The sequence below is a fragment of the Parambassis ranga genome, chromosome 13 (genome assembly GCF_900634625.1).
Source record: "Parambassis ranga chromosome 13, fParRan2.1, whole genome shotgun sequence".
NCBI lineage: Eukaryota > Metazoa > Chordata > Actinopteri > Ambassidae > Parambassis > Parambassis ranga.
Genome location: NC_041033.1, coordinates 16,486,654 through 16,509,463, shown reverse-complemented (window position 1 = coordinate 16,509,463; position 22,810 = coordinate 16,486,654). Strand labels below are relative to the sequence as shown.

Sequence of the window (22,810 nt, the reverse complement as noted above, 5' to 3'; positions counted from 1 at the left end):
TTATTTCATGCAGTATCATTTGGGAGAATAAATTTAGCCAGGAGCTCTCTGGACATTCAGGGCAGATTAATCAGAAAGGTGAATAAATCCTGGGGCCTGCTGTGCTTTTTTTCCATTTATTTTAGCTGTTAAATCAGGGCCATGCAGCAGCTAGTGTTACCTAGGTGGACTCTCAAAGCTTTCAACAAATGTCATGGAACAGATTATGGTCTACCATAAAGCTTGCAGTATTGTAGTTAATGGTATCACTACATTTTGAATCGCTAAATCTCTACTGAGTGAGGCAGATGAAGCTAAGCCAGATGACAGTACATTTCTTTATTGTGCAGGCTTTTTTCTTCTTTAACACTAAACATAAAGTCACTACAGACACTAAGATGGATTGGTCCTTGCAAAATAATCCTGCGGGCAACAAAATAAAGAATGGGAGTCGTTCAAGTGCAGAAGAGTTTTTCAGTACATTGTCCTCCTGTGCGTGGCTTTCAGGAGCAGGGAGTCCTAAACTATCAACCAAGCAGAGCCATCAAGGAGGCCAGCTGGTTATCATAAATATTCCAAATAACCCCTGCATCTGAGTATGCAGCCAGTCATTTCAGAGGCTCTTTTCTATATAGTGAGCCAACTCACTCACCACTTCTAATCATCATCGTCGTTGTCATCGTCGTCATCATTGAAGTAAATGTGCTGTCCTCTCGGGGCAGGTGCCCACGTTCTGTCATAGTCCTTACTGCCGCCTGACGGCTTCTCCTGAGTGGTGATGAGGTCAATAATGGCTGTAATGACAGCACAGTCTTTGGACTCACGATTCTGCCAGTCCACAGGCGCCGGGTTGCGGATTTTCTCTTGCAGAAGAGAATCCAACTCTTTCTTCAAACTCTGTGGAACACATGAGAGTAAGAGTAAGGTCTGTAAAATATTTAACCATCGCACAAGCGTGAGCTTCCTTTACCTTCACAAGGTGAGCAATGCGTGCAGGGGATCTGAAGACAATCCACTTGTCCACAGCAATGGTGTCCTGGTCCTGGTCCTTCTGGATGGTGATGTCCCCTCCAAAGAACAGTAGCGAGAATGGGGATACCTCAGTGCAATCATACAGGAAGATCTGAGGCACAGACAGAGATGTAGCTTACACAGAGGGACAGGAGTATTACAACAAACACATTAACACACTCACTGGCAGGATGCGGCATCATTATGACACACCGTGCCTGACAGCTATTCTGTGGTGTGGGCTGAAAGTGTCCCATTAGAGAGGAGAGACTGTGTGAGTTTGAAATGTGTTTCAGTGCCTCCAGTGCTGGAAAAATGTCATCTTGCCCTGTCTGTGAATCTCGCTAATGTGTTACACTTTATTATCCATTTTTTTTGTCTCCTTGCTAAACTGACAGCTGCTTATGTAGTTTGACAAAATAATTGCATTTGTTTAAAATGACATTAAAATTGAAAACAATTCACACAGAAAATAGATGTGATATAATGCACCCGTTTTATGCTTGCGCTCAGAAAACTAGTTGGCTGTAAGGTCAAAAGCCACAGACACAGAGGTCAAACCTATTTCAGCTTTAAAGGTAACAGACAGAAATGTTGAAAATTAGCATCAGAGAGAGGTGAAGGGAGTGGGCGGGGAGACAAGAAGAAGAGGGAGAAGAAAGAGAAAGCAGGGACGACTGCATTTATTCCATGAATGTGTAATCTACGGGACCACCAGGGGCAAGTGCGTCAGAAAAGATAAAGTTTAACGTCACACCTTACTTTCTTTCCTTTTTTTTTTATTCTATGGCCCTCATCTTCCGCTTCCTTCTGACAAACAAATGACCTTGAGAATCTTACAGAATACCTTTCGTTTTAAAGACAGAGCATTGTGCAAAGCACTCATGCTACAAGAAAAAAACATTTAATGGTAAGAATAATGACGGAAATACAATATGAGGCTTTTCTTCTTAAAGACAAAGGCAACAGAGTGAGAATCAGAGGCGGCAATCAGAGAAAACATAAAAGGTGTTTTTTTTTTGCAGAAAGGAAACACATGACAGAAAAACAGTGCAGGGAGAACAAAGACAGACGGATGGATGGAAGGGAGGGAGGGAAAACAGGAGTGTGAAGTGGGGCAAAAAAAGACAAGGAGAGAAAAGAGGGCGAGGGCAGCCGTCAGGAAACGGCGTTGACCGTTTTGCTTCCCCCACCACCTCTTACATTGTGGCTGGAAGCTTTGAAGCACAAGAGCCTTTGAGAGGGAGTTGAAAGGCAGTGTTTTAATCAAATATTCATTAAGAGCAAAGCTGGTGTGGCACCACTGCCAACCTTTAACCACTGGTCCTTCTTTCCACTCACATGCACTCTTCAGAGGGACAGGTCCAGAATCAAAAAGACATGCAACATTCAGACAGCAGTGTTGAAAAATTGCGTAACACGCCACCCCACCTCCCCTGTACTCACACTGCTCGTTCTCATCTTAAGGTGGTAAATGAGCCACGTGTAGTTGAACTCCTTCTCTTCAGCATTGACAGATTTTGGGTGGATACAGACTTTTCCATCAGCTTGGGTGTACACCTTAACGCTGAGGCAAGAGTGTGTGTGTTAGGGTTACGGATACTGGTAAATGTCACATTTATGAACACACAAAAAATAATAATTATCTAAAAATTCAAGCAAAGGTTTCCACAAAAAAGGCAGCACACCTCAATGTTAAATTAGAGCATTCTCTTAGTATGTGTCTATACAGTACATAACAGTATTATTCTGTAATACAATCTTTTTTTATCTACAAATGCCTACTGAGTGTGTGCGTGTGATTGCATGCACATATAGTGTGCCCAGTTGTGTGAGAATCTACCAATACCATCACCAGAATAAAGTATGGCTTGTTAACACAATACACAATGCCTCCTGCCATTCTGGCACAGAAGGAATTTTAAGGGAAATTGTGATGCAGCTGGCAAATCATCCCTAACATGAAAGTAACACCGTGTTCCAAACTCCCGCGTGTCAGCCAGACAGAATCTACTGCTTGACTGCAGGGAGCAAGCTGCTTGGACCAGGCAGCAGTCTGATCTGGCCCCAAAACAAATAAAAAGTGCCTAATTGAGCAATGAATTCATTAAAAACTTGCGAGCTGTGGTGCGGAGCTGACAATTTACAACTGATTTAAGCACAATGACTGCTGAGAGTTACTTAAAGTGGAAATGACCCTTGGATATTCACTGTGCACCTGGGTCTAAAGCTGTCAAAGAGACAGACAAACAAAAGTGACAGCTCTACTGTGTGAGAGAGTGTCTGTGTCCGTGTTGCGTGCGTCTGTCTTTTGTAAGCAGGTCACAGTGACTGCTGATGACAGCTGCCTTAGGGCAATTTTTTATGATGACTGCATTGATCTTGAGCTGCAAATGTGTCTGTTTTTCTTACATGGTCTATGCACAGCCTTGGGTGACCATCATACAGTACTGTGACCTGAGAGTTCCGGTGAGCTACAGCAGCATGAAGGCCATTTTTCTGTCTAGAGATCAATATGAATGCGTAGTTCATGTCTGTCACTGCTCATCTCTGTCTGCGTAAACCGACTTACCCTGGCCTCTTTTTGCTGTAGGAGGGTCTGATCGTGGCCACCTTAGGGTACAGACCAGCTACAATCACTGCCTTGATCAGCTTCTCATTATCTGAGAAAAACAGTTAAGTTAAAAGACAAATGAACATTAATAGATTTGCATGTCCTGCATCCTATTTTATTACTGTTTCAGAGCCTGGTTATATGATTCAAATATGAATGATAATTACCTGAGTTGACGTTAGATTTGGGGTCTTTGGGATCCCTGCTGCTGACAAAGCCTGCGTGCATGAGATGTTCTGCAAACTGTCCCTTCATGTTGTGCAGCATCTAAGCAATAAACCAACAAATTGCTATTTGTAAAAGCTACTCACATTTCTCTTTTTAAAGTGCTTCAGTGTTGAGCCTGACTCACCTGGAGTGTATTAGCAGAAAGGAAGTTGTCCCAGCAGTACTCCCTCTCATACCTAGCCCCGCGCCGCTTTGCTTCCTCCCAGCCCTGGCAAATCAATGCATCAATTAAAACAGGATCAATTCATGTGGCCAAAAAAAAGTAATTTGCCACAAGTTGTTTTACCTTGAAGGCATTGACAATAGTGAGGTGATCACTCTTTGAGTTTTTGGAGAGGACCCTTCTCCTCATGTCTGCCATCTTCTCTTTACCCTGAGAGGGACACATGCGTTTGCAAAAAAATTCTAAGCAATTACAAAAGTCAGAATGTAGAGCAACATATTGAAGAGTGTATTTGTTGCTGCCAACATAAGCTTTCATGTCTGTGAACTCTGTGCTCTACCAGGGGTATGAAGAAAGGGTCTTTGAAGCTGAGAGAAGCAGCCACAGTGAGTGCAGGGTCGAGGCAGCCCAACAGAGCTCCAAACAAGATGAGCTTGCCGATGTGAGGCTCCACGGGGAGACGAGCCAGGTGGAAACCAAGTGCTGTCAGATTCTCTGCATAGTCCAGGGCATTCTAACACAACATACGGCAGAAAAGCACACATCTTTAGCCACCTACTGTTCCACAATGGATAGAGTATCATTTTATTTAAATGACAAGGCTATCAACGCATATAAAAACATGACAGGTCAAAAAAAGGGAAAGTTCTCAGAAAACCAACACATAGTCCACACACATGATTTTAAATAGGCAGCCATTAATTAAAGCTTTTAAAGGCTTTAAGTTGTGTTATGTGGTTGTCAGATATAATGGCTGCTTCCCAGCTCTATTGATAGTGTGTTTTAACCTTGTGAGCATAAAATATGGCTCAATTTAATCATCTAAAGTTTTATTATCATCACCGATTTCTCTTTTAACCCTCAGTTTATTTCTCCGTCTGCATCTTCTGCTAGATAGTCAGCCAAAAAAACAGTGGAACTAGATTTATGTGTCCAGAAAGGGTACCTTTAAACCACAAGTTGGGAGAGTTGCTTTCTTACAGAAATTATACTATTTCTCAAAATGGCTATTATACTTGCCTCTTGAATTCTCTAGATTTCAGGTATCAAAGATAAACATATAAGCTATTACTTTCTGAAGTTTCATCTTCTCCACTGTTAGACGTATGATTAGTAAATGGGTATTTGAAGAGGAGACTAACAAAGACATCACAGTGGTAGAATCATTTTTCCATTTCTTACCAGGTCTGTGAGGTTCCTGATGGCTAGGTTGACGGCCTTTTCAGTGGGAGGGTCCAAGGCTTTCTCCAGAAATCGACCTATAGACCCAAGCTTCAAAATCTAGACATAACGAAATATTCTGGTCAGCAAAAGCAGGGGTGGGGGGTTGTTCCTATTGTGTGTACTTGGTGTATGTGTGAAATATAAAACAACAACACTAACTACTATTAACCACATTCATTTGTGTCCCTAAGTGCATACTAACTGCACAGCCAATTCTGTGAATAGCCAACAGAGAAAAACATATTAAATACACCAAACATCTACCTGTGGTAAACTGCAGGGAAAGAAAGCACCCAGATCTTTATGCTTGACTAATAGGATGAAGCTGGAGTGTTTGAGCATTAGAGTGTCAGCTCAGGGTTAACATGTTGTCAGTGTTTCTCTCACTTTAAGGACAGTCAGATGCATTAGTCCACCTACTACCTACCAAAAATCACATCACACACATACTGGAATACATCTGAGCTAGTGGAAGAAACACACCGAAACTCATAAAGCCATAAAAATCACTGCATACACTAGATCTGAGTGAACTTTGCCTTCGTGTTCCATTAGCATTGGTTAAAACATGTCTGAGTGAAGTATGAGGATTTAAAAAGAGCAAAAAGAGGAGGGGAAAATGATAATCAACCACAGAAGACAAAAAGATTGTTCATGTGAAAGAACGAGGCTTAGAAGAGGAGTGATTATATTGTCGGCAAAAAAGAGAGAGAAAGAGCTGGAGAGCACGGGGCATGAGTCAGCCCAGGATGCTCAGGCCGAGCTCTCATTAAGCAGGAGAGACTGTAATTCAACACAAAGACCAAAGACAGTGGCACTCTCCTGCACTCACAAAACTCATTCAGAGCAATCCTGTCCTCATCTCAACTTCCAAGCCAACGCCTATTTGTCTTTCCTGTCAGTCTGTCTCTCTCTTTCTCTCTGCATACACAACCTTGATCTGCAGGCACAGCTCCTCCAGCGGTGTTCTCATAATTTCAGGTAATTGATAGGCGTCCAACAGGCTGGCCCTGAGACCATTGTATAGATGATAGCACTTCCCAGGACGCACTCTGAATATATGTAGAGAAGAAGGGAAGAGAGAGGAAAAGAGGTTACATGTTGCACCAGCCCTGTGACAGGGGCTTAATTTAAAATCAGTGGGATGAAACTGCACACAGTAAGCAGCTCCTGCTAATTGGGCTTTGCTGAACTTTGATGTCAGAGCTATCTACCATAACAGACGTCTGGAGTCACGGACTGGAAACAACCTGGGAGTGACTACACTTTGGCTTTTTCTGTTTTTACAGCTGGGAAATCGGGCAGGAGGAGGCAGATGGGGAAGACTGATGGAGAGCTTAGACTACAAAATGAAGGGAAATATTTCTCCCAGATTAGCAATGCATAACCCAGAGGCGCTAACATAAAGTATGCCCTCATTACAAATATAGCAACAAGCAATATACTGTGAAGATAAACACACACACCTGCCAGCACGTCCTTTTCTCTGTTTAGCATTGGCCAGGCTAACCCACTCGGCTGTCATGGTGCTGATGTTGTTGTCAGTATCAAAGTTAGTCTCCTTTATCTTGCCTCCATCAATCACATAAACAACATCATCTATGGTGATGCTGTGAGGAAGAGTGGAAACAAAGAGAGGGAGAGAAAAGAACAAAAAAACAAAATGATGGTTCAAATATTATGGACAGAAAAAAACACTTCAAAGCAGCCTGCCAAAAAAAAAACTTAGTTACACACAATCATTCAGAAGTTAAAAAAAATAATAAATGAGACCGTTGGTAGTTTTTAGAGTCTATATTTAGATGAGTGATGCGTGGGGAGTGCAGAGGGGAGGCAGCTTCCTAATTTGCTCAGCTTTGGGTGAGTGTGGAGTTCTGTGAATGCATTAACAAATTGCCTGTCACAGAGTTTTCTATCCAAACCAATTTGACAGTATTTGTAATCAATCTAAAAATGTATGCTAATTAGCTCCAAACCCCACTGTTTTATTTTTTTAATGATGAGACATACAGCATTATATGAGTACACAAAAAAACACACATGGAGGACTAGATGTGACAAAATGAGTTCACCACTTTTCCTTTCTAAACTTGCCAGGGAAACAACTGCCAAAAATACATTTTCAAAAGCAGTGCACACACAAAGGCAGCACAAGCTTATCAACACGCAGCTCACATGCACACACTCATACACACCTGGTCTCAGCTATATTGGTAGCAATCACAATCTTTCTAACTCCAGGAGGAGGCCTTTTGAACACCTGAGAAGGGTGAGAGAGAAAGAGAAGACTGGACTTCTGATATTGAAAAGGGAGAAAAACAGGACAAACGGCAAACAGTCACAAAGACAGAAACTGAGGAAATGCTGACCTGCGTCTGATTAACGGTTGGCATCAGGGAGTGCAAGGGGATGATTACAAACTGGTCTGCAACACAACAGGACACAAAAAAGGACTCAAACAAAAGAACAAGGGGCAAGATAAGTTACAACTGTAAGCACATAATGGCTACATAAATACGTCTTATATTTGTAACCATAAACACTCATAAATATAGAGAAGGCATTTTTTAAAGATGATATTTGACATGATATATACTTGCAAAAATGTGGCAAAATCTAACCTAAACAAGTTTAATCATGAAAAATGTTAAAATATAAAAATAAAAATGAGAAATCTGAATTACAAGTTGTCAAAATGATCTTCAAACAACTTTAGGATGCCTAAGTTTTCCTTCAGGGTATTCTTTTGTATTGGCTTGATTAATCAATAGCCAGGTTTATTGATGGTTATATAACAGTTACTGTCTGTAGTATAACGTATTACTGTCAATTTTTTTTTAAACCCTGGTAAATTTCAGTCATTTAGTTTATTCATTATGACACCATATTTGCGAGTAGTATAATGATCCAGAATTAGTTTCCAACCTAACATGCATGAAGACTTAAGGCTGTTTAAAGCCATGACCTCATTTCCAGTGCACTATACACTTATTGTTACTAGGTTACAAAACCCGAAGTCTGGCATTTTTGCATTCTCTCACTTTAGAAAAGTTAGCTAAAATGATGGAAAGAAATCATACCCTGGCGCTGGCAGCGTTTCGTGAGCTGAAAATTAATAAATCTTTCAAGAGTCTGGGTGCATGAGATAAACTGTGCTCAACAGTAGCTAGCAGAGTACCAGAGACCAGAGCAGGGGATCAGTTCCTCCTCTGCCACTGTTGATATCATTAGCCCTACTCCTTCTTAGACTGACTTGTTGGTGACACAGAAGTGACATTGAGCTCTGTGATGGAAGCGCTGAACTTCATAGCACTTTTATTGAAAGAAGACGTTCAACATTCTCAGTGGAAAAAATTGTCCTCTATAGCTGTCTCAAGACAAGCACAAAGAGACTTTCTGAATAGCTTTCTATTGTTAACTCACATTATAGCCCAAACATCTAAATGAATAAAAAAAAAAACACATATTCAGTGGAAAAAACCTCTTCCGATCCACAGTATGTCACTTATGTGTCTGTGTGTGTACCTGATCGGAACATCTGCTGAGCCATGAGCAGGTCATTGAGACTGCTGATGTTGTCCCAGCCAGGCAGGAAGACCAAGATTGCTCCCTCCTGTGAAAGACATAAACCAAAGCTGTGATTACAGCTAAACAACACAAAAAAACACAGGACTCTAGTAGAGACTGCCAACAGCAACAAACAACTGAATACAGTGAAAAGGTGCCCCTGCCCTTGGAAGAGCAGAGCCCAGGCAGACTGAGTTCCCAACCTCCACATTCAGCCACACAATAGGCCCTGACACTCCCTGCCAACATAATTATGGCAGAGAAGTCTTTCTACTACAGGGCAGCCTCTGCTGCACATTAACACGGGAGTACATTTCTCTCACAGCAGCTAAGAAAACAAATCACACACACATATATGAAATATAGACATACAATTGTTAGCTGATGACAGACTTGTTGGCTTTAAAAGCAAACAAATCACTGCACACACATCTGTTTGCCAATGGCTTTGTACTATAGGTGTCAGCCCTTCTACAGGAAAAAAACAAAGCACAAACAGCAGTGCCCACAGTGGTAAAATTGGAAAAATAATAACTGGTGAGGAACACAGAATAAGAACACAAAGGATCAGTGAGTGCAGATTTTCAACTTGTGTTACAGCAACAACAAGCAGAAATCCACATTATCAGATACGCAGAACTGATACACAGGTCTTAGCTCTAAATGGTGTGGGTAGTTGTTGAAAGTTTGTCGTACTAAAGACAATACAATCAGCATTCAGATAAACACATTTTTTACAATCCTTAAATCCTAAAACTTAAATGAAGTTTTTAAAGACACAGCCCTCTTTTGTACCGAGTGCTTTAAGATCCCCATTCATTGTGCACTACTGTGTCATCTTGATTTGAGCACACTGGAAAAAAAGCCAGAATAATGTAGACTTTATATGTGCTTTCACATGGTGTCACTTTCACACAGCAGTCAAATTAGTGCTAATACTACCTCTGTTTCCAGCTTAAAAAGCATAACAGTAACTCACTAATTCTGTCTCTGTACCATTTACACAAAACACTGGGGTGGAATAAAGGGCTGATGCCTCTGTGAATGGAGGCTCATGGTTCTCCGGCTAATAATAATTTAGGATGTTCTGAACTTCAGAAACCTGAGCAAAGGTTCTTTTGGCCCATCAAAGAGCTAAATTTAAACAAACATTATTTCTCAGGATAAAATTAAGCTCGTGTAAAATAACCCACTCTTTAGAAAGAACTCTGTTATTTCCTGAGAGAGATGAAGGGGAGATGAAGTTCGAAAAAGTAGCTTCTAGGCTTAGAGCACCCCTGCCTTTTAATTAAGTTAATTATTAGTACCAGTGCTCAACCGCTGGCACACACATGGGACTGTATGTATGTGTGGTAATGACTGTTAGTGTGTATGTATGAGAGGTGGAGAGACACAAGCAGCCTGCCTACTTATAACCTGACAGAAATGCATCGTTACACACAGCACTGATTAATTCTAACTGAAAATTAAGTAACTGTACAGTAAGCTCTGTACTGTTGGCCTACTATTTTGCAACACACACACCAAACCACCCACATACATCGTTGGACGCAGCAGGCATTCATTAATGCCTGCATGTCAACCCCCTAGGTGTCTAATCACAGTCCCCTGCAACATAATTAACCAATCATCACAGCCGAAGGCCTGGCAGACGGCCCATATCCTCAGTTCAGAACGCCGTCATGGCGAATCAGCCAGTTCCCTCTCAGGCGTTAGACGATGCCACGGCAAATCAACTGGTCGACTGGCTCAGCGTGGCCGTGACTGATAGAGATACGGCTTCATATGGGAAAGGATAATTATTCTGTCCGTCTGCGTTAGTCACTCCTGATTCTAGGCCGGCCCGTTTTCTTCTGCTCTCTTGTATAAACAGCAACTACCAAACAGGAATAAGTTCCACTTCACTTGGAAAAATAGAGTGAGAGTAAATGTGTCAATTTTATTTTCCTTCCTTTGATCACTTCATTTGCCAAGTTGCCTCACCTTCATTTGTCCTCCTCTTAAATACGAAAACAGTAGCATTTAGAACATTCTGCTTTGTTATTTCCAAGAATTCCAAGAGCCACTCAGGGGGAGTGGTGAAACATCTTAAAAAAAACAATCCTCGAGTCCAGTTGCCTGGATTTAAACTCTTGGAAATGACTATGACCTGGATGAATGAGAGCATCTACAGATATTCTGCTCAGTTGTGTCGCCTCTGGTCTACAAGGTCATGACAAGGAATAGCTGAAAAATACAAGACACAAAACGCCACATGCTCAAGCAGCCGACTTTCACTGAGTTCATTAACTCTGTATTTCACAAAACCGTACACTGAGCTGAGCGCTAAAAAGCCACTGACATGAAAACAAGGAAACTTAATAAGAACTGGAAAGAGAAAAAAGGGAATGGACGTGCAGTGGGGGAGCATCTGTTCGATCACTCATTAGCACAGATCCACTGCCAGCATCGGCGTTATTTCCTCTGATCTAATGTCACTCTGCGTTTGGAAGCTAGCCCTCCTGTTCCTTCCATCTGCTCTACCTACCTAAAATGCACTGTATCTCGCTCCTTTTGTCAGTTTAGGCATCTGTGTCAAATATTAACTGACATCAAACATTGTTCCACATGGACAGCTGGGCTTTCTGACAGACTACGATCAAAATGTTGAGGCACTTTTAATGTCTAAAACCCAAAGTCTTAAAATCCTCTTCCAGAATTTTTGCCCTATTTCAGACAGCTGCAATTAAGCCAGAGGGTTCACTCACCTCCTCGTTGACCACTATATAACGAATCAGTCCCACAATCAGCTCCAGATCAATCTTGTCATCACTGTCCAGCATCTCCAGACTATCAATAGTGTTCTCAGAGTGTCTGTAAAAACATAGGCAATCAAAAAATACCTGTGATTTCAATACCAATCCTACTGTTCTTTTGCTTGCTGCTGGGCCATCACAACTGTGCTTTTAGGTACACAATTGTATGTGATTGTTTTGTATGTCAAGTCATTTTGGGGTCATTTTGCAGGTTTATTGATAGGCAAACAAATTTGCATATGTTTTCATCAGTTATATGCTGAATTCATATCTGGGTATAAAATGGGAAGAAAAGAAGAAAACAAGGTCATATCACTAAGAAAATTAAAAATGCATTGCAAAGAATTAACAATAAAACCCCACTTGAGCACTCAGGACTTATTCCAAATTATAGTGAGTTTCAGTGTGTTTCTGTCTACACTCATGGTTCAATGTGAAGCAAAAAACATTTACCAACTCACCTGTCCTGCAGTGTGCGCTTATAACTGGGCCAGCTGGACTTGTATTCTTCTTCTTTTGCCTCCTTCGCAGATGCGGAGTTGCGCCCGTGCCAAAAGCCTTTCTTCCACGAGGAACGACGGTCCTTATTTAGAGGACGATACCTGGCAGAGAGACACCGATCAGCTTATGTAAGATCCAAAATCAATGTTATGTCTCCATCTGCACAGGGTGTGACAGTCCACAATGTACAAGTGTGATCTGGAAGTAGTGTTGTTCTTACCTGATCATCTCTATAACATCTTCAAGAAGGAACTCTTCCACCGGGAACGTCAAACCAGGGATGTGTATCATCGGACAGTTATCTAAAGTGAAGTTGACACAGGAAAATAAGTAGAAGTGAAAGATGAATATTTGCCGACTAAATTCTGTTCATTTAGTCATTTGATAGGCTGCATACCAAAATATTTAGAGAACTTTTCTGCATTGAGTGTGGCACTCATAAGAATGACTTTCAGATCACTCCGGAGTTTGAGTAAGTCCTTTACAATGATGAGCAAAACATCAGACTGCAGGTTCCTCTCATGGATCTCATCCAACACGATGTGACTGACACTTGATAACATCCTGTAAATAAATAAATAAAAAAGGAACGTTTAGGTGTATGATTGATTTTTCGGTCACTTTTGTATCCTTTACACTACAGAAAAAATGCATCATTTTAAATCATAAAAGCATAGGTGTAAGACTGACATATTCAGTTTAATCTCGACTTGGTTACCTAAATGTATTATGAAATTCACATCACAGATGCAGTCCATGCAGACTCTGTATGTATCGCAAAGCTAAAAAGTTTCAGCATTTTGTCAGACTACTGTCCTCAACTGACTCACTAGTCGTGCCAATTCTGGAAAAAAGAATAAAGCAAGACAACAAGGCTAAGCTGGCAGTCTCACTTAGTCTGTATTTTTTCTGCACATGCTCAGAATGCAAGGATGAGCACGCAGGGATGAGTCAACAGAAGCGCTGTGTGTGTCTGTTTCTTCAATTCTCTGTGTATGAGAATGGGGGCCCATACAATTGAATTTTCCAAAGACAGTAGGGTGAAATCAATGGGGACAGAACTGTGACACAAAACAAGGACAGCTGAAAGGGGGGTGACTGGAGCAGAAATGGAAGCAGAATCTGTGTGATGAGGAAAAGGAGGCAGGGATGGGAGCATACTCACGGGTCTGAGCAAAGCCACTGAAGAATAATGCCTGTTGTACAGTACAGGATTGAACCCTGTCTCCGTGGTAACCGGCTGTGAAAAAGGAGGACAAAAACATAGCAAAACAAGACATTAACATTTCCCAAATTACACAAATGAAGAAAAAAAATCAGACTGATATTTGTCCATCATATTTAAGGCTCCTCAGGATCCATTTAACACATATTTTGTCACTAGTTTACAGGAGAAACTTCTTAAAACTCTGTACAGGGATGTTTAGACAAAGACGATCCGTTTGAAATCTTATATTAAATATTCAAAACAAGTAAGAATATATAGAATATATACATACATACAATATGAATCAGATTAACATAATTTATTCATTTAAAAGAATTTTCTAATTTTATATTCATTTAGAAAAACTAAGTATCCAAAAAATAGGCCAACTCTGAAGAGTCACAACAAATGAGTGGTCATTTGAAGCTGGCTACATAAACAAGCAAATCCCCATATACAGCCAGTCAAAATAAATATGTTGACAGTCTGGTAAAAGAAAAACACTTCCTGTCTCCCTATAGAGATCATTTACTCATGTGGGAAATTTTTTATATAACTCTCCTCCTTTAATTATATTAAGGTTTATGCATAATTAAAAGAAAGTAACAGAGCTATGCAGACAAGTACAGTTGTGCCCCGGTTATATGCAGAGTCCTATTTGTATAGAGTGAAGATAATTACAAGTTTAACAAGTAGTTTTGTCTATACTCATGTACTGACCATGCACACGGGCATATGAATATAGCTCAAAAAGATGAATTTATAAATGTAGATTTAAGTTCTTTGATACAAAACTTTGCTTTATTTTTCTCTCTCTTGGGTCAAGTAATGAATTATAACTTCAGCAACGTGATGCAACTCAAAAAAGGCACTGTATTAAGGCTGTAGCAAATGGATTTATATTTATAGCCTGACATCCTGTTATCTCTCCTATTTCTTGCTAGTGATCATTTTTTGTCCTATCATTTTATTTCTGATCCCCTGCATCCATCTCCTTTGATATTACACTTAACATGCTTCTATTCCTCCCTTCTTACCACGTGCCTTATTCTCCTACATACTTTACTGTATGCAATTCATTTTCAAATGCTGCACCCTTTTATGTCCTGTACCTCTCTGCTCACTCAGCCTGCACACACCTAAAGTGCTTTTCTTCCCAGATGGGTCCATCTATCTCTTTCCGCCTGTATTTTCAGATCGTCATTTCCATCTACTTATCCCTGGATCTCGTTCTTCGCAAAATAATTCCCCATTTCATTTATATCCTTTCCATCTTAAAATAGCCTTTCCAGCAACTCTTTCTGATAACAAAATAGGATAAATGGTAATATTCACTCACTGCTCATGATACATATTCGAGGTACATCTTACTGTACATGAAAGGTTTGGGTCCAATAAATTTTCTGTCTATATTATCTTTAATGGTGATAAAACTGAAAAGTGTAACAAAATCTATTTTATTTCCTGTTGCTGATAAAACCAAGCTGGCATCATGTCTTTAATCAAATCACAGAGTCTGTGGAATACTCTTATCTTGTAAATGACAAGTCTAGACCAGAAACCAGACGTAGAAAAGCATAATCAGGGGAGCTGGAAGAAACCCTGTGCTAGGAACAACTAATTTCTTTGGTTCCTAGACCATTTGATGAGTGCATACTAAACACAATATAGTTATCCTTATTAAATGTGTGAACAGTACTTCTACTGTGTTCATCAACAAATGTTTTTTCAAAATAAAAACACTTGCTTACCTCTGTAGACGGATTTGGTAACCACAAGAATTTCCATTGCCTACACTTTCTGCCCTTTCTGCTGCTACACGTTCTGCTACCTGAGAGGTAGCACACACATGCACACAAACATAAGTATTTATGACTACACTCAATGTAGTGAAAATACAGTGATGAAGAAATTCTGTATACAAATTCATACACATATCACAGACACATTAATCACATTTATTAATAACTAACATACCGAGATGGCGCTGATGCGACGAGGTTGTGTGCAGACCACCCGGCACATCGAGCCCATGCCTCTATTGATGTAATCATCAAGTATGAACTGAGTGACCTGTGTGGTCTTTCCACACCCAGTCTCCCCACTCACTACCAGGACACGGTTAGAGTTGATAAGCTCCACTAGCGCCTGTGGGAGGATCAGGTGATTTAGAGGGGTTTATAGCAGTACTAGTAAATAATGATGATGATTCAAATTTGACATCTAAGAGTAAATAAAAATCATATACTTGCCTCCTTTTTCCCATAGGATGGAAGTTTTTCCCTGAATTTCTAAAAAACAGCAAATAATGTTTCAAGTTAACTCAGTATTAGCATACTGTGATCGATTTATCTTGTCTATAAATTACAAACAAAATGCTTACAATATTTTGCTGGCATAATACACCACACAGAATTTTAGCAGCAATAACAGTGACAGCAACGCTTGGTAAGGCACCATTTTAGTCCTCAATATCACAGCCAATGCCTTCACATGGCACTGAACATTGCCAGGAACCCTTCACACTGACTTCACAAATACTTTGATCGTCTGCCTTGAGGCATATGGCTCTAAGAGGAAGAACCTTAGCTTCCACCCACAGGTTGAATCTGATTTTCTCTAGCACAGATACTTGTATATTGGTTACAGCCCACAAGACATTATATCATTTCTTTAGCATCCTGGGTCATTTTTGTCATATTCTAACTTGTACTCAATATCTTAGCTATGAAGTATTCTGGGACACTATTAGTTTATGGGTTTAATAATATTTTAGTCTATATTGTGTTTGTTTTTTAATATTTTTGCACCTGAGAAACACTCTTGCCTTTCTGCCTTATTTCTGTTTAGTTCTGATTAAACTAAAATTACATTTAATTTGTCAAGATTAAAGGTAGAGTAGGAGATTTTGAAAACTCAGTGAGAGTCAGCCAGATTTTGAAGCTAAACACACGCCACTTTCTCTCAGAGCTCACCCCGAAGCCACGCCTCCCAATCACATGGACGTGCATTACCTGAAGTCGAGCTGCGGTCTGTGACTCCGGCCATCATGCACGTACCTCTCTGGTGCGCACAGAGCAGGATGAGAGTGACAACCAGCCAATACTCCGCGCAGGGGCGCCTTGCAGGATTGGCTGACATTTTTAGTGTTTTATAGCTTCCACAGATGATTAATGTTCTTCGTTTTAAAGCGAAACTGCCGAACTTATTGGTTGCTAGCAGATTGTAAAGAGAAGTTACACTAATTTAACAAAAAGTGCATCAGAATGAAATCTCCTACCCTACCTTTAACCTGTAAATATAAAATAACACAGACATTCTAACAAAGCCTCTTAGCGGATATCAAGACAAAAAAGTTCCAACTTCAATATATTAAGGCTGGACACAGAAAACAAAACACTCACCAGCATTTCTTTGTATTTTAAATCCATTTTCTTGCTCTGGAGATCTCTTTTCAAATGTTCATCAAGTGACCTGTCTTGGACTGTTTCCTGCAATAAGAACTCCAGATCCTTGTCTTTCATCATGGGCTTCTTTTCCTCCCCCTGCTCCTCTTCATCATCCCATCGGTCGGGTGCCTCATCTTTAACTGCTGCTTTTGAGAAGTACCTAAACAAACACATTAAATGTATAGATTTCCATCATAAATCAATTACGGAATTTTATTTTATCGGCAAAGTTACCGTTGTGGTCCACGAGTAGCTTTCTGCTGTCCGAAACCAACATCTTCGTCCTCTTCTTCAGATTTAACCTCAGCCTTTAGTATTTTCTCTTCAGGCAGATCCCCATCAAAGTAACTGATAGCCAGAAGCATGTGAATTACAATCCGTCAATGGTCAGGACTGAAAATAGGATTTCAAGGAGTTACAAATGAAAAAGCTATGCAATCTGTCCTCACCAATGTTCACTACTATTGGCTGCTGACTGCCAGCTGTCGGACAATAAGGTTCTTGCGTCCCTGCTGTCTCTCACAGGGCCAGGCTGCCCACTCTGAACAGAGTTAAGCAGTTTGGTAATGTGTTTCTCTCTGGCTTCATCCATCTGGACCACCGCACGCTGCACACACAAATATATGAAAGAGTGTGTTTAAGCAAATTTTTACTGTAAGTGATTAGGCAAGGCAAGGCAACATTTATTAATACAAGGCAATTCAAAGTGCTTTACAGAGGACAAAAATCACAGAATATAAACAACATAATTATCATTCTGACAGTGTAATATCCATGCATCAGCACTAGTGTTTGTTTTTAAGGAGAGACGGGTTTTTAAATGTGTGTACAACCCTGCACATGTTGACATGACAGTTTTTCAAAACATTGCGCACAGTATGCACAGCCACACAACCCACCGATCTCCGGTCTGCTTGTTTCTTTCTCACAGCTCCGTATCTTGCGTACCACAGACCGATTTCACGGCCCTTCAAGTGTGGAGGATGACGGTCCAATCTCTGTCCCCCTTCTCCTCCTTCTCCTCCACGGTCCTGGTTAAAGTCTGAACTGTGCCCTCTTGAACTGCCTCCACCTCCTCTGTCGAATCTTTCTCTGCTGCCATCCCTGTAGCCGCGACCTCCTCTTCTGCCTCTTCTTCCACCTCCACCGCCATAACCATAACTCATACTGCCGCCAGAAAAGCGGTGCTAGACACCAAACCTTAAACTGCTCTTAGAATATCCGTCTAGAACAAATGCAAGCTAACGCTAACGGTTACTGAGCTACCAGCTGTACTGGAAGGATTTATGGACCAGGTATGCAAATTAAACATATGTCGCTACACCCCCTTCAATTTTGGCAGATAGTTTATTGATAATTACAAAAAAATACTTTAAATTAGGACTAATTAACGCACTAACTAAACAACAGCATGTTGCTATTTGGCATATCGACTCGCTTGCTCGTTTTCGTCCGGCACGTCGCACAATAGTGTCGTCAGAATTTTCAGCAGACGGATAATGACGTATCGCTCAGGGATTGGCTGGAATGTCTTTCAGGGGCAGTCTATCCATCTAATGTGCAGCACAAATATCTGTGTCAATCTGGTGGATTAATAGTCTAATGGACATCAAATATAACACATAGCCTATATTATGAGGAAAAAGCAGATGTTTCAGCATATTTTATAAAACATTTGACCAATCTACTCCTCTTGGTTACTATTTATTCATCTGTATTCTGAGGGCTGCTTGATTGTTTTGTTGTAGTCAAACAAGGGAATTCTGGCAACACAAACAAAATAATAAAACATTAGAAGACAATAGGTATTAAAACACTGATGTGCTAAAGATCACAGTTTCAGCGTCTGAGTATTTATTCTTTATCTTGTAGAACAGTGAAAAGGTCTTGGCAAGAAATCAATCATAGCTGTGATGAAAGTTTCCTTCATGCTTCAGCCAGCAAAGCCTTCAGTTGATTCAGTCATTGATTGACTGACTTTTTCCCTCCTTCTCCAGCCCTTTAAGAGCACATATAGGATTCAGGTCAGGAGGCAATTTAGGGAATTGTTTAAATAATTCTTTGGCTGATGTCCTTAAGTGTGGATCTAAATTCATTGGTACACTTTATTTTTCATGAACTCCATCAATAAATACCAGTACACCTAGATCTTCACAAACAATCTTGTATAAGAAAAACAGCCCCAGACTCAGACCTTCCCTCATTCATACTTTACTTATCCTCCAGGCAGCCTGATTTAAATTCTCCTCCCAGCCTGCTGCACACACACCTTTTGTACCGTCATATCCACACTCTGTAACCTAGGTTGAATTTGGACCCACATTAAAAAACAACACACATCTCAAATGGCTGCTGTATTTTTTGTGAATGTTCTTATGCAAATCTAATTCTAGCTGGCTTATTCTTTGAACTTAAGAATAGTTTTCAAATGAATTTTGAATCCTATTACTGTGAACTGAGTGATATTCAGTAATTCTCGTTGATCTCTGAAGAGATTCATGCTGCTGTTTCTCGCCTGTCTTTCTTGATTATACTCATAAATATGATCTAGTTGTTCCATGTCTGCCTGTGTACGTTCTGTTCTCACAAATTCACAAGTTTGTCTTTTTCATCTAACTTTTTGAAACAGTCAACAATGGAAGACGGAAGATTGATTTCTTTTTTCTTTTTTTGGTGACAGACAGAACGTCATTTTGAACTCACATCTCCTGTCTTTGCCATCTTTGCAACTTCTCTTAATGAATCCTGTGTAAAATCAATAACCAGTTCACACGAGTACAAACTTGTCCAAATACCTCTCTTTGTCATCTTATACCAGTGTTAATTTATTTAAAAAAAGAAAAAAAAGCACATGAACCATTTTGTAAATAATAATAATTAAATAAATTTGGGGGCCACTGTGCACCGACAAAGCTGCTGTGCTGTCTTGTGACTTCTCTGACAGACTCCACCTGAAAGGAACATTATGGAATGACCCCACTCTTTGGACCTTAAAGGTTACAGCCAAATGAAAAAGATCTACTATGACTGCTATATACTGTCATGTTAAAGGTTCTGGCTCTGCTGTGCTGCAGCACAACATGTCTTTTAGCAGATTCAAAAACTCAGATGCAGAGTTTTGATTTTTTTTCCTAAAATGTTGCGCTAAATTCCGTTAACCGAAGAGGCACTTTACTATATTGGTGTCATTACTTTCTTCATTTGTGATTGAATGTTTTGAATAAATCATGTCTGGAACAATAAAGAAATTCAAAGGCAATAAGACAAGATTACTGGGTTTCCATCAGTAATTTGCTCTGCTTTTGTTCTCAGGTTTTCTTGTGATTATGGGGATGTCTCATTTTGTTTACAGCAGTGTAGACGTGTCAGGAAGAACATTTTAGCACAGATGAGTGATCGGAAGAAGAGTGGTGTAAAACAAGGTTTGATGCACAGGGGAGGCTGCAGAATGTGCACAACCCTCCACATTTTATGCTGCCATAAAAATATAAAATATCATGTGTCACCACTTTTAAAGGAACTTCTTCCTTTGACACAAGAAAGCCACATTGATACAGCAGACTAATAAGAGTAGTTTGCCTGGATTAATTTTGTTGCTTTATGTGGCATATAAAAAAATAAACAAATTTCATCTGCTTAATTGCATAAAATCCACCATGTTTTTTTAATGTCTCTAAAAATAAGAGTAAATTATTAAATAAAGGATTTTACTTCAGCAGCCAGTACATTCTCCCTTATCTGTGTTATTGTTTTAAATATATGAACACCATCAATATGTCTGCTGGCAGCTCTAAAGGGAACAGGGGAAGCTAGTGTCAGAGTCCCCTGTGCAGTGCAGAAATGTGTGAGGAGAAAGTGTTTTGAATAGAAGTGAAAACAATTTGAAAGGATTTTTTCATTATGCTCCAATCCTCCACCCTCAGTGATTTATATACACACCTTGTTTTCATACACTCAATTTTTCTCTGGCTTTGGGTTGTCTTTAAAAAAATGCATGTTGCCCATGTGTGTTGAAACCTCTCAAGCAGATGTTACATTTTGATGAAGGCTTACCTCCACCTCCTTATTTCAGCACAATCAGAGGTTGAGTGGGAGGTGAAAGTCCTTGAATCGGAGAGAAATTATGAAATATTAGAAATAGCCACTGGTCCACACCTTTGATAATTATAATTTTCTCCTTTCTAATTCCCTGCCCTACTTTGATAATATTTAATGAATAATTAAATTCCAAAATCATTGTCTTTACTGCGTATTTTACATCAGCACAAATACTGAAAGCAGAATAATCTGTTGTGGATTAGACATCCTGGGGGCACAACAACCAATGATGTTACATACTATCTAGGTCAGTCCCTATGTAGTTAATTATTGCACTTAATTTGCCTTTTATTCTGTAATAAAGATTCTCATTTGAGCAGTCGGTGTGTTCCTGAATAGGTAAACATGCAAACACTACAGTGTTGTGTACATAATTCTTAAAAATGAGACAAATAAGAGATAATTGATCAATATGATTAATTAATATTTTTTATGAGAACGCTTGTCCCAAAAGCTAAACTGTAGTCCTGTTTAACAGTGAGAGTAAGCAAATGATGGAATTACTTCCACTCTATTAGACTGCAGAGATGAAGCGCTGCTCAGCTGCTGGAACCATTAACAGCTGAAATGGTTGACATTAAATACAACTTTACATTCATTATCAGAATTCTCATTGTGTACATTATTTTTCCTCTTACGCTGATGCTCAGGAGCACTCGAAATAGGAACGCAGTATTGTTGGAGGCAATTTTCTGGCATGAATCTTTAATGACAAAGGTCTTCAGAAGGATGGGAGATGTTGCAGTTGATGAAGTGGACACACTAAAGGACGATTATTAAGCTTGAAAATGAAGGCTATGCAGATGTTGGGTTGAAGATTAAAAAACCAAGCAGCTGGACATACAGGAGACATCACCATAAAACAAACTTAATCACATTTATATTCTAAAATTCTAGAATAGTCATTTTACTGCTGTTGTACACATGTACATGTAAATGTGTATATAATAAATATATTGATAATATATGAGGGCATACAGATTTATAATGCTTGTGAGAGATGTTCACAATTTATATAACAATGAAAACTGTACTGAAATCCACAATACTATCTATGAGAAATTTTACTCCAGTCCTGAATTTATGCATGTATTCAATAGAGAGAGGTCCTGGTGGCTTACTGATTGGATGGGAAATGAACTGAGCGGGCAGGGAAATGATCCCCTCCCAAAGTGGCTCTGGAATGTACATTCATATGCTGCCTACTGTAGTAAAATATGCAGAGTCACTCACTGGAATTGCACAGAAAGCGCACGAGGCAGAAGACTGTTCTGCATAAGTATCCCTTCAACATTTTCCTGGATAACAATCGCCCTCAAATATGACTATTTTTTTTCACCCACAATGCAGATAGTGAGTCTCTAATTTAATAGTGCATAATATATGTTAGACATACAGCAACAGCTGGGTGCAAAGAAAAATCATAATAAAAATAAAACACATACTGAATAAATACATTCATTTACGGGAAACAATACCTCTGGTAGCATCACACTCATACATACATATTACTGCTGTTCGTAGGGGAGAGGCTACTTCTCACATACTAAAATGCACAACACAAACTCGGATGAGTCAGACACATGGGTCAGGTGACCCCTCCTCTCACAGCTGAGTCATTCATGACGTAGTCTACAGGAGCTGCTTTATATCAGACATGTGATCAGACCTTCTACGTGTAAGTGAATTTTTTCTCTTCTGTGATGACAGGCTGCCATATGGCGAAAGGCCTGGCAGGAATACAGATGCGCTTCTAATACTGATTCTCCTCCCTTACTCCTCCCTTTGGATCTGTCTCTCCCTTGTTAACCCCAATTTAGGACCATCTCTCCTTTTACAGGCTAATCTAGCTCTGCTGTGTACCCTACAGGCGGGTAATACTGTCATGACGGCATCTGGAGAGGAAGTACAAGAGTAGGCAAACGGACTATTACAACAGTCTACAGATGAGTCTCTGTATTTGGGTCCCCTGAC

At 40.0% G+C, this 22,810-nt stretch overlaps 1 protein-coding gene across 2 annotated transcripts; it reads right to left on the bottom strand.

Annotated features, from left to right (window-relative positions):
* Positions 1-35: 35 nt before the first annotated feature.
* On the bottom strand, positions 36-18,192 carry dhx36 (DEAH (Asp-Glu-Ala-His) box polypeptide 36). Of its 2 annotated transcripts, XM_028420311.1 has the most exons (27): positions 17,638-18,192; positions 17,188-17,345; positions 16,973-17,086; positions 16,694-16,898; positions 15,542-15,580; positions 15,267-15,437; positions 15,041-15,120; positions 13,248-13,322; positions 12,480-12,646; positions 12,303-12,384; positions 12,043-12,183; positions 11,534-11,639; positions 8,745-8,832; positions 7,589-7,644; positions 7,415-7,479; positions 6,686-6,829; positions 6,154-6,271; positions 5,178-5,276; positions 4,336-4,509; positions 4,119-4,205; positions 3,957-4,040; positions 3,772-3,871; positions 3,563-3,653; positions 2,437-2,557; positions 950-1,102; positions 632-876; positions 36-402 (listed from the first exon to the last, which is right to left on the bottom strand). In XM_028420311.1, the coding sequence occupies exons 1-26, from the start codon at positions 17,902-17,904 to the stop codon at positions 637-639; spliced, it is 3,225 nt and encodes a 1,074-aa protein (XP_028276112.1). In that variant the 5' UTR covers positions 17,905-18,192; the 3' UTR covers positions 36-402; positions 632-636. The 2 variants fall into 2 exon arrangements, with proteins under 2 accessions (XP_028276112.1, XP_028276111.1); XM_028420310.1 differs by having other exon boundaries at positions 36-876.
* Between the last annotated feature and the right edge of the window lie 4,618 nt (positions 18,193-22,810).

Excerpts from the sequence above, each read along its gene's own strand:
- dhx36 (XM_028420310.1), bottom strand. The coding sequence starts at position 17,904 with ATGAGTTATGGTTATGGCGGTGGAGGTGGAAGAAGAGGCAGAAGAGGA. Across the intron at positions 5,277-6,153 it reads AGCTGTGCCTGCAGATCAAG|ATTTTGAAGCTTGGGTCTAT; the intron begins GTTGTGTATGCA and ends CGTTATGTCTAG. Across the intron at positions 4,206-4,335 it reads ACCCTTTCTTCATACCCCTG|GGTAAAGAGAAGATGGCAGA; the intron begins GTAGAGCACAGA and ends TGTCCCTCTCAG.